At 40.7% G+C, this 11238-nt stretch overlaps 1 protein-coding gene across 1 annotated transcript; it reads right to left on the bottom strand.

Moving 5' to 3' along the window:
* Positions 1-263: 263 nt before the first annotated feature.
* On the bottom strand, positions 264-10823 carry LOC309958638 (guanylate-binding protein 5-like; the record flags this gene model as incomplete). The annotated part of the gene is made up of 10 exons (XM_082834711.1): positions 264-457; positions 1881-2062; positions 2362-2464; positions 3221-3433; positions 4206-4486; positions 5530-5772; positions 6140-6336; positions 7699-7808; positions 10006-10133; positions 10634-10823. The coding sequence occupies 10 exons, from the start codon at positions 10821-10823 to the stop codon at positions 344-346; spliced, it is 1761 nt and encodes a 586-aa protein (XP_082690837.1). The 3' UTR covers positions 264-343.
* Between the last annotated feature and the right edge of the window lie 415 nt (positions 10824-11238).

Genomic DNA, 11238 nt, shown 5'->3' with positions numbered 1-11238 from the left:
GAGACAAATATGGAAAATTAGAGGGGTGGTATTGGTGTACAAGAGAAAGTTTCCCTTTATAGATCCTGCCCAATATCACTGCCAATAGCGGCAATGATAATATGTCCCTTATAATACAAGTCATAATCTCTTTAAGGAAGCAAACAACATTTAAACTATTGAAATTAGTGAAATGCACGTTTTACCAATTATGAGCATCATAACCTTATAACTCAATACAAAAGCTCAATATAATTATTATGAAGTTTATTTAAATGGTGATTGTCTCAAGTTCTATAGTTTCTTGTTCCTTTGTGTCTTCAGTGAAAGTGAACAAGAAAATGAAGTTCTAGTGTTTAGTTCTTTAGAGTAAGATACATGTATCATCTGGTGAGTCATTCCTCTGGAGATGCTGGATCTCATCCTGAAGTTTTCTGCTCTCAGCTTGGAAGCTCTCCTTGAGCTTTTCAGCCTCCTCCTAAAGAGTGATACATAAAACCAAAGAGCTTAGCAAAACGTAATGTCCAGATCTCTGCAGGAGGAGGGGGGAGGGAAGGAGCCCAAATCATTGACTTTCCCTTAGTTATTTTAATCAATCAGTAACAAAAGACAGACCCTGATTCCTCCTTTCTGTTCATGTCCATTTTACATCTCACACTTGGTTTTCTACTTGTGTAATTCTTCTTCCATGCTTCTTTATCTAGCTACAGAAACATCCTCATCTCTCAATCCCTGAACTATTGGTGTTCCAAGAATTATATCCTAAGGCCCCTTCCCCCTTTGTCCTTAGGGAATCTGAGTCGCATCTTGACTTCAATTCTCATGTATACACAGAGGAATGTCAGATCTAGTATTACAAGGAGAGATTGATACAACAACTAGGTGTCTAGGTGATATCCACAATCAGGTGAGGAGTCTGAGCCTTAGATAAGGGAATTTGTTTCATGTCTCCAGTTATGGGGTAAAAGTAGAAGGACAGTGTGGGGAGATCAGAAACACCAGGTTGAAAATATTGTCCTTCAGTGCAGGTCTGTAATTTCAAAATTGTCTTGGAGCAGTGTCTGGAAAACAAGGACCTACAGGTAGATCAGCCACCCTGGAGGAGGAGAAGGGTGTCCTTTGTCTCATAAGCGTGCTCACATAAGAATTTCAGACTAGGTTTGTAGAAACGAAAGCATTGTAGATCTCACTCACTGGGAAGGCTGTTTTGATAACTTGCTAGGATGTATGATATTGGCATTTAGTTATCTCTTTGGAACCTAATTTTTCTAATCAGAAAAATAAGGACATAATGGTTGTGATTCACAGTGAATAGATTAGATTAGAGAATGTGTGTAAAGTGCTTTGTACAGTGCTTGGTAAATAAGAACTACTGTTAATTGAGCGATAATAATAGTAGAGGACTGGATGAAACAAGTTAAAGGCTTTCAGAACCAGTGACAATTAAGGAAGGGAAAGGGGCATAAACACAGTAATATGAAATTAATTTAGCAAGGTAATCTATGACCAGTGGAAACGACTAGCTAGAGCAATTAACAAGATAACAAAAAAGACTAATTACCGTGGGTTAGAAATATCCTTGGATTTTGCTTAACAAATTAATAGTGCTTATGCTGTGCCAAGCATCATTCTAAACACAAATATTGACTCATTTAAGTATCAAAACAGCCCTATAAAATAGGTATTATAACCATCTCCAAACAATATATTTATAATATATGTAATATATTTATAATATAAGAAGTGGAGCTGGCTTTTTTACCCAGGCTGTCTGATTCCAGAGTCCTTGCCCTGAGCCACAATATTATGCTGCCTCTCCCACATTGTCACTGCTTCATGTTTTCATCAATACAGAGAGGGGTATATGATTAAAATCCAGAAATGAAATAATTGATGAGTACCTTGAGCCGACGTTCTTGGTCCCTCTGTTGCAGGGCCTGCTGGTACAATCTTTTTATCTCCATTTGTCTCACTTGTTCCCAATGGAGTCTCTCCCTCCGCTCCATCATTTGCTGGTGCTGCATTAGAATTGCCCGCAACCTTTCTTTTTCAGCCTTCATAAACTCTGCTTTCACATGTGCCTCTGAAAAGGAAGAAAATGGCAAACTTCTCTAAGATTAAAGTACCCTTCCTTCTGCCTCCCACTCACTTGTTATTGCTGCTACTTCATAGAGAAGATTCCCTGGAGTCATATTTCCCCTCCAGGTAATCATATTGTAGCTGACGGTATGTGCCCTATTCAAATATAGACTGAGGAGCTAAGAATGGCACGTCTTTGCCATTCTTGCTCTTGTTTAATGATCCCAGGTGAACCAGGCCAAATTAATTTAAAATGTATAGAATTTCTGTCTTGCATTTTTTTTTTCTCCATTTTCTTCTCACCTTCCATCTCCTTTTCCCTTGCTGTGAGAACCAGATCTGTCTGCCAAATGGTATCACTCACAGACTCCTTGGACTGTAAATATTTCTGCAGAGTTTCCTCAGCCTAGGAACCCCAAAAAATGCAGTTAGAGCTAGAAAATGATTAGAAGTGTTATAAACCTCTTTATTTATTTTTCTTCCCAGCATCTTTTCCTCCCTGGAAGTGCTCAGCCTGTACTTGGTGAAACTATGTCAAGCCTTTTCTGTCAAGGGGTGGGCACAAGCTCCAGGCTGGCCTATTAGTGTACCCAAGGCCACTTGATGCAAAATATTTGGGTACAGGCGGGAAAATACTGCAGCTTGGGTGTTTTAAAGACTGATATGGATGGTGGGAAAGATGCTTTCTCTCCTGTGAGACTGAGGGCACAAAGGACTAGTTAAGCTGCGAGCTGTTGGTGTCATCTTTGCTGCCGTGTGGGGTGAGCCTGCCTGAGAATGACGCCAATGGTGAGGAAAACAGAACAGAAAGCTGGAGTTGAGATCGGAAAGAAAAAGGAAAGGGGAAAATTGATTACATTGTTACATGTAATCAACTGATTATGTTAAACTCTTGAACATATCTACACTTACAACTAAATTTAAACATTTTGCCTTTAGTTTATGTGAGCCAGTGAATTATTTTCTTAAGTTAGTTCAATTATTGGGATTCTGTACTGTGTAACCAAAAAAGTCCCTTTGTTGCAATTAGTGTTGAAGGTTGCGATAAAAGTCTGGTGACTATGGTGATAGTTCAGTTTAATACCACAGCGCTCATTCTTCCTGTCCAAAAAAAGAAGACCCCTAGCAATTCCCCATAATTAATACATAAAACTAGGGATACCTGTATTCCTTTCCTGGGCACCTGATAGTACTTTGCCTTCAGCTCTTCTCTCTTCTGAAGGAAGAGACGATGCCCCCCAGGTTTTGAATAAATCCCTTGCTTCACATCTTCTTCTAGAGGACAAAAAATATCCTGAAGTAAAGCTGAACAGCGATTCAGTGATGCCTCCAAATTCCTTTTACAAAAGTCATTCTGCTTGGCTTCTAGCAGGGTCTTAAAGGGAAAAAGGCCCATGGAAAAGGCGTTAGCAACACTACAGTACTTTTAGAAATGGCTTACAAAAAGAATCTCTGTATTTTTTCTGTAAATTCAAGGACTACAAGCAATACTATATCCTCCCTACCAAACCTAGAGAAGTTCCAAGGATGATACACTGTAGAAAAATGACATTACTTTTGCTTTTGAGATCTCCTGGAACCCCATTCTTTTGCTTTTTCTGCTTTAGATAGGATCTTCAAACTGCAGATCTCTAGCCTCATGCCCTAATTTTAAATGCAACCAACTGTTTTACAACCATCCCAGTATTATACTGGGCTGGGATTCCCAATGAGGTAGAATGGATGAGTGTGTGCTATTAAACCTAGGGACATAATATTTTAGTAGATCCATTTGGCAATTCTGTATGCTTGATTACTAAAAAAGGAAAGTTAATTAGTACTTTATGAATACATTTTTTAAGGGATAAGGTTACTTTTAAAAAAATTAGTCCATGGGTATAACATAGTAAGTTGAGTTGTCTGCATGTGAAAGTTTCAGAATCTATAGGGTCCAGAGTAGTTACATGTTTATTTGTTTGGTTTTTTGTTTGTTTGTTTTCAGAATAATAGTGATATCTTGGTCACATAAGTGATAGTCATTGTCTCTCAGTCTACTAAGAATTGTTTCTCTTAATTAAGGCCTCATTTTGCCTCATTTTTGCCTCATAGCAATACCTTGCCTATATTGCCCCTAAGCCCCATGAACTCCAGCAATAAAACTTAATTACCTCTAATTTTTCCTGGAACCCTTGGTCTATATCCTCGAAAGAGTTCTTCATGAAGACTTCCATAGCCCCTTTCTCACTGACCCTGTGCAGGTCCAGCAGCTCCTGGAGGGTTTCCGTGGGCAGCTGCAGCTTCTGGCCCATCTGCTGGTCATAGTGGGCAATGGCCTTTTGCACTGCGGCTGAGTTCTTAATCTGGGCCAAGGCCAGGACTTCGTTCTCCATGCAGGGCAGATCCCCACTGTTGATGGCATTGACATAGGTCCATACCAGGCTCTCTAGATCTTCACAGGAGGAAGAGATGCTTGAATTATTTGCAGAGAAAAGGGACATGCTCTGAACTGAGTAATTCTGAGAATGTTAATTTAGCATATTCAGCCTCCTGCACAGTGTTCATGTGGCCCAAATAAGTTCCTTTGGGAAATTATGTGACCAAGAAGACAGATCTTTAATTCTTTGAGAAAAGAAAGTGTTCAAAGAGGAAAGTTCAAGATCTATGTGATGATACACATTTCATCATTTTCTCATTGAGAAATGTGGAAATGGTTATATAAAATTGTGTGTATTCGTTTGATTAGAATACTATAGACCTTTTGCCTCTTTATACTTCCCATTCTTTCTCTCTTCCTCAGGTTTCTGTTTCCTTCAGAATTCCATTTTCTCCTCCACTTCAACCTGTAAAGCTGGTATGAGTGTTACCCTCATTGGAAAGATCACAAAGTAGGCCAATTAGACCAGTTCACCTTACTCTTTGTTGGAACATTCCTGTTTGTCTTCCTTGTCCTTAGCTATTTTTGTTTGCACTCAACTTCCCTTTAGAGCGTAGCAATAATTGACAAAGTTCCAAGACACAGAGTATTTAGGAACAACTGGACCAAGAAGTCTGCTCAGATTTCTTTAAGGGTTCTAGACAACTTGGGCATCTGCTTGTTTAACGTTTGTATCAAGCACATTCTATTTATACAGAGAATGTATGTGTTTTCCTCATCTTCTGCCTATCAAAGGCATAATAAGTATCCATGATATCGGTAGAACAAATGCTGCCAACCCATGTGTGTTAGTCTAGTTCAACAGTGGACCACTTACAGGTAGAACTTTTTTAACCTGACCTTTTCATCTGGTTATATTCCCAATTTATCTTACTTTGCAGGCATTGCTAAAAAAGCCTAGAAATATTTTTGGTACTCACCTGAGTTTAATAAATATGATACATATGGTTTTCTTGGTAGTAGCTGACTATGTATTTTCAACAGTGGAAGGAGAAAACTACAACAGTGCTCCCATTCTCTATTTTGGATTGAAGGAAAATCCTTGAAGAGGTACTCACGAGATCCATTGACCTTGATGCCTCCTGAAAGAGTTTTAGTCTTGGAATGGCTGAAGATGTAGGAACAGAAATCTGCCACTTGCTGTACAAATTCAGGATCCAGGTCATCATTATGCAGTGTCTCAAGCTGGGCAAGCTTCTTCCGATGAGTGGGCAAGTCAAAAATAAAGCATTTCTTTATTGGAAAGAATTTCTGTATACACAGACGGGGCAAATTAAAATTTTGAAGATGTTGATCAGTGCCTGAGGAAGGAAAAATAGGATTATTTAGTATAGGGTTAACTTTCATTTTAATCTCTTTCCCACAAATAAATGTGCTTTCTACCTACTGTTATTTATTTCACTACATTTTCACAAACCCTAAGCAAAAACTTAAAACGTGATCAATCAGGGAAAGGAAAATGGAAAAGTAATTTGCTCCAAGAAAAAGGGAGTAATACAATTTAATATTGAATGTATTAGTTCACTTTAAATCAATAGTATTAATTATTTATGTGATGATTTAGTCGGGTGAGTAAATAGAGGAAACTATAACTTTAACCAGCAACACACAAGAGATAATTTCTTGTGCTACTTTTCTCCCTCTTTCCAAAACTGAAGTCCCTGTTACCCTGCTTTGGCCTCAATGAATTCTCCAGGTACTCATCTGCTGTGATGAGTCGCCCATTTGCTTCCAGGTCAAGGTAGAAATCTCTCACAGTCCACACTAAGTCTGGACAGACGCTCATAAAGTCAGCTGCATTGTCTTCCCCATCAAGATCAGGTGAGGTAACTGTTCTGAGCAGATTTGACAGTTCTGTCACATAGCTGAGATGCAATTAAGGAAAACTGTTGGAAATAGAACTGCGTCTAAACCATATTTAATTCCATGCCCTCCTATACTTTTATATTGCCTTTGGGTTATAACCAATCCTCATTTCATCAGTAAATAAAAGGACTCTTTTTCTTGCCCCTTTTTTTCCCCAACATCTTTATTGGAGTATAATTGCTCTACAATGGTGCATTAGTTTCTGCTGTATAACAAAGTCAATCAGCCATACGTATACATATGTCCCCATATCCCCTCCCTCTTGCATCTCCCTCCCACCCTCCCTATCCCACCGCTCTAGGTGGTCACAAAGCACCAAGCTGATCTCCCTGTGCTATGCAGCTGCTTCCCACCAGCCATCCATTCTACACTTGGTAGTGTATATAAGTCCATGCCACTCTCTCACCTCATCCCAGCCCACACTTCCCCCTCCCCATGTCCTCAAGTCTACTCTCCACATCTGTGTCTTTATTTCTGTCCTGCCCCTAGGTTCTTCACAACCTTTTTTTTTTTTTTAGGTTCCATATATATGTGTTAGCATACGGTATTTGTTTTTCTTTCTGACTTACTTCACTGTATGGCAGACTCTAGGTCCATCCACCTCACTACAAATAACTCAATTTCATTTCTTTTTATGGCTAAGTAATATTCGATTGTATATATGTGCCACATCTTCTTTATCCATTCATCTGTCAGTGGACACTTAGGTTGCTTCCATGTCCTGGCTATTGTAAATAGAGCTGCAATGAACACTGTGGTACATGACTCTTTGAATTATGGTTTTCTCAGAGTATATGCCCAGTAGTGGGATTGCTGGGTCGTATGGTAGTTCTATTTTTAGTTTTTTAAGGAACCTCCATACTGTTCTCCATAGTGGCTGTATCAAGTTACATTCCCACCAACAGTACAAGAGGGTTCCCTTTTCTCCACCCCTCTCCAGCATTTATTGTTTGTAGATTTTTTGATGATGGCCATTCTGACCAGTGTGAGGTGATACCTCATTGTAGTTTTGATTTGCATCTCTCTAATGATTAGTGATGTGGAGCATCCTTTCATGTGTTTGTTGGCAGTCTGTATATCTTCTTTGGAGAAATGTCTATTTAGGTCTTCTGCCCATTTTTGGATTGGGTTGTTTGTTTTTTTGATATTGAGCTACATGAGCTGCTTGTATATTTTGGAGATTAATCCTTTGTCAGTTGCTTCATTTGTAAATATTTTCTCCCATTCTGAGGGTTGTCTTGTCCTTTTAATGTTTACAATGTTTTCATTCTTGTGTTTGATACACAAGGACTCATGAACATAGCTGGTGAATAAAGCAGTTCTCTCTGGCTTTGATGCCATCCTGGACAACAAAAGGATACTGCAAGAGGTCGATAGCCCTCTGGTCAATTGTGTTCATAGTATTATATACAAAGGTACTACTCAGTAGTAGTGCCAGTACAAATATCTGGGTGTCACTCTTCTTGTCACCCTAAAAGTCAGAACAAATTTCAGTCATGTCTCATGGCATTCCCATATGAACAGTTATTAAAAATAGACCCTTGGGCTTCCCTGGTGGTGCAGTGGTTGAGAGTCCGCCTGCCGATGCAGTGGACACGGGTTCGTGACCTGGTCCGGGAGGATCCCACATGCCGCCGGAGCAGCTGGGCCCGTGAGCCATGGCCGCTGCGCCTGCGCGTCCGGAGCCTGTGCTCCGCAACGGGAGAGGCCACAACAGTGAGAGGCCCACGTACCGAAAAAAAAAAGGCCCTTGACTTACAAATGTTAGCCAAGACGAACAGAAATGGTTGTGAGAAACATATGAGCTTTGAATAGTTCTGCTATTAGCATTGATAATTTTATACAAAACCATATTTTGTTAACTTATCAGTCCCTCTTATAACTGGTTAGGCATTTGAAAAATGGATAGTCAACGTTCGTGAAGGTAACCAGAGTGCTTAAAATCAAGATTTTCAATTGTGTAAAACAAAGTTGGTCTGTATACATAATACATGCATCTATTTTATTGAGTAGCTTTTATATACAAGATGGTTCGATACGTTTTTCTTTTTCTTTTTTTTTTTTTTTTGTTTTAGAGAGAGGGATGGGACAAGTGACAGCATACAGCTAAGCTTCAGCACCAGAATTGCTCAAACAGTAAGGATGTATTAGGGATACATATTCAGGAGCCTACTGGGGGTGAAGGATGTGAATAAACTGCACAGGTAATAAGGCAGTTCTCTGAACTGACTTGGTATTTCTCTGCTGCACAAATGGATCAGGAGCCCTGCAAAGGAGACCCTTCAGTGTATTCAATACAAACCTCTAAATGGTTCTCTCCCTCTTTTAGAACATGTAATCTAAACTGGATACCCCCAACCTTGGGCTCCAGGGCACTTTCTTTGCGTTGGGATCTGTACACAGAAGATGCAACAACAACAAAAAAGATGCTAAGATACAAAGGTATACAGTCCCTGTACATGGAGGCCACTTCTTACAGTTCTCCAGGTGATAATCTAATCTGGTAGGGATGAGAAAGGTAAAGTCCTTATCAGCCTGAGCCCCAGAGCCGCTTCTCCACAGACTACTGTCATACTTTTCCCCCTTGTTGAGGTTTCAGATAATGTTTAAAATGTAAAATGGATCAGAGATAATTCTGCACAGGTCAGCAGGACTGGAGCAGAAACATGTTTTGATTCCTGGTACTGTCGAGATAAGTTTTTAACTACTGTCTCCATGTTACAGGTGAGGAAACTAAAGAAAAAAGGAGCTAACTATTTTGAATTGTGGTAAATTAAAGGCAAAATGAAGACATAAAAAATGAGAGCTCAAGGGAAAGATCCAGTGTTGTGCTCGAGCCAGCTCACGAGAGCTGGCTGTGTACATCTTTCCTGAGCCCTGAGTTTAGTGACGACTTTGGTAGCTTGGAGTGAGCTGTTATGGGAGTACTTGGAAAACTGGCAAGTACTACAAAGCAAGGCTTTTCTTCCCCAGTGGGCTGGTTGTTAGACACTTACCAGCGTAGAAGTGGAAAATTCCCACGTTACTCCTGTGCAAATGATAAAATGGATGAGACCAAAGGGGAAATAGAAGATTTGAGGAGACTTTTTCTTGCTTGTCAGAGTCCGAGAGCTCCTAGTGCCTGGACCCTGATTTGGACTCAGGTCCCACTGCCCTGAAGCTTACTGCATATCTCTATCCTCTACAGGGTCAGACTCGTGACAGTGATTTTGTTCGTACCACCTTTCTGCAGTTCGGTTAAGTGCCTATCTCCATGTTAGCACAGCCTCCCAATTATGATTCTGGCTTATACATATATTTTTCTCACTTCAGGTTTACAAACTTTGACTATTAAAAATAGAGAGGGGGAAAAAAGGTATACCCTGGTCAAGCAGAAGTACAAAAAAAATCTCCCTCTGTAAAGAATGTTCAGGGATGAGGAGGTTGATTAAAAAGGAATCCTGGGCTTCCCTGGTGGCGCAGTAGTTGAGAGTCCGCCTGCGGATGCAGGGGACACGGGTTCGTGCCCCGGTCCGGGAGGATCCCACATGCCGCTGGAGCGGCTGGGCCCGTGAGCCATGGCCGCTGAGCCTACGCGTCCGGAGCCTGTGCTCCGCAACGGGAGAGGCCACAACAGTGAGAGGCCCGCGTATCGCAAAAAAAAAAAAAAAGGAATCCTTGTTCCTTGCCTTCTCTATGTCTCCAAGTCCCTCCGTGTCAAGAAGAACCAGGATGTGGTTTGGCTTCTCAGGGTGAGGCACACACCACATCCAGATGCCCTTGGTGTGAGACTGCACTGTGGATCCAACAGAGAAACCTGCAATGGGGAGTGGAGAGGGTGTAATTGAGGAGGGGATCTGGAAATTGGAGACTTTCTTGACAACTGAGTTACCATTTAAGGAAAGCAAGATGAAGATATGGCAGAAAGTATAACCCAGTATTGATCTGAATTACAATAGAGGGATGAGATAATAAGAATACCAAGTACTGTAGGCTGGAAATTTGATGGATTTTTTTGCAAGAATATTACACTATTAAAATTTTAATCATTTGTAACTACATATGTAGAAGTATTTTAATGATGTCTTACCCTTATAATTGGAAAATAGTATGATTTTTCTAAGAAAAAAAGGGGTGATACGTCAGAAACAGAACTCAACCCTTTATCTCCCAGAAGATAATTAACTATCTGTGGCCCAAACATTAGCTTTCAATATTCCTCCGCATCTTTAACTTCCTGTCCTCGCATCACCTTCCTGCACGCTGGGAGTGTGGTTGGCAGAAGGGACTCAGCTGGGCTTTGCTGGTGCCACTCACCCTTGTTCTTCCCAGCCAGCTTGTTCATCAGGTAGGATTTGCCGGTGCGGTAGAGGCCCACGATAGCCACCACAACAACGGGCTGCTGAATGGCAGACAGGGTCTTCAGAGCTTTCGGATTAACCAACAGTAGCCCATTAATGTTCTCAATGAGGCACAAGGGTTCTGGCATGTGAACCACTGGGGCCATGTTCAGGGGGGGTCACCTGACCTGCAAGGGAAGTGATGGGATAGACTGGAATTTCTAGACTTTAAACAGAGAAAAATCATTTTGCTTCCTCAACCTGCAGGCATACTACTCTGCAGCATGGCCTAAGTTTCTGAAGAAGTTTAAAAAAGACAAAAGAGCAAAGAGGGTCATAGCAACATATGTCTTAGTCCCTTCAGAGTTCTACTATAGGCTACCCCACTGGTTCTTAAATATTGGGTGGCCTTATGGAAAACCATTTTCTGAGACTAGTTTACTGCTATTTTGAGTCTGATGCTTCCCCACTGGTTTTGGCTGGCTTCTATTTCTTAGTTTTTCCCTCTTTGAATCCCCAGATTGAATCTTTATGGCCACTATTTGTTACATGACACTTCTTGCTTTCACACTGTTATCAACT

The sequence above is a fragment of the Leucopleurus acutus genome (genome assembly GCF_964270905.1).
Source record: "Leucopleurus acutus genome assembly, chromosome: 2".
Lineage (NCBI taxonomy): Eukaryota > Metazoa > Chordata > Mammalia > Artiodactyla > Delphinidae > Leucopleurus > Leucopleurus acutus.
Note: the sequence above shows the minus strand (reverse complement) of the source record. Positions and strands in the feature narration are given on the sequence as shown.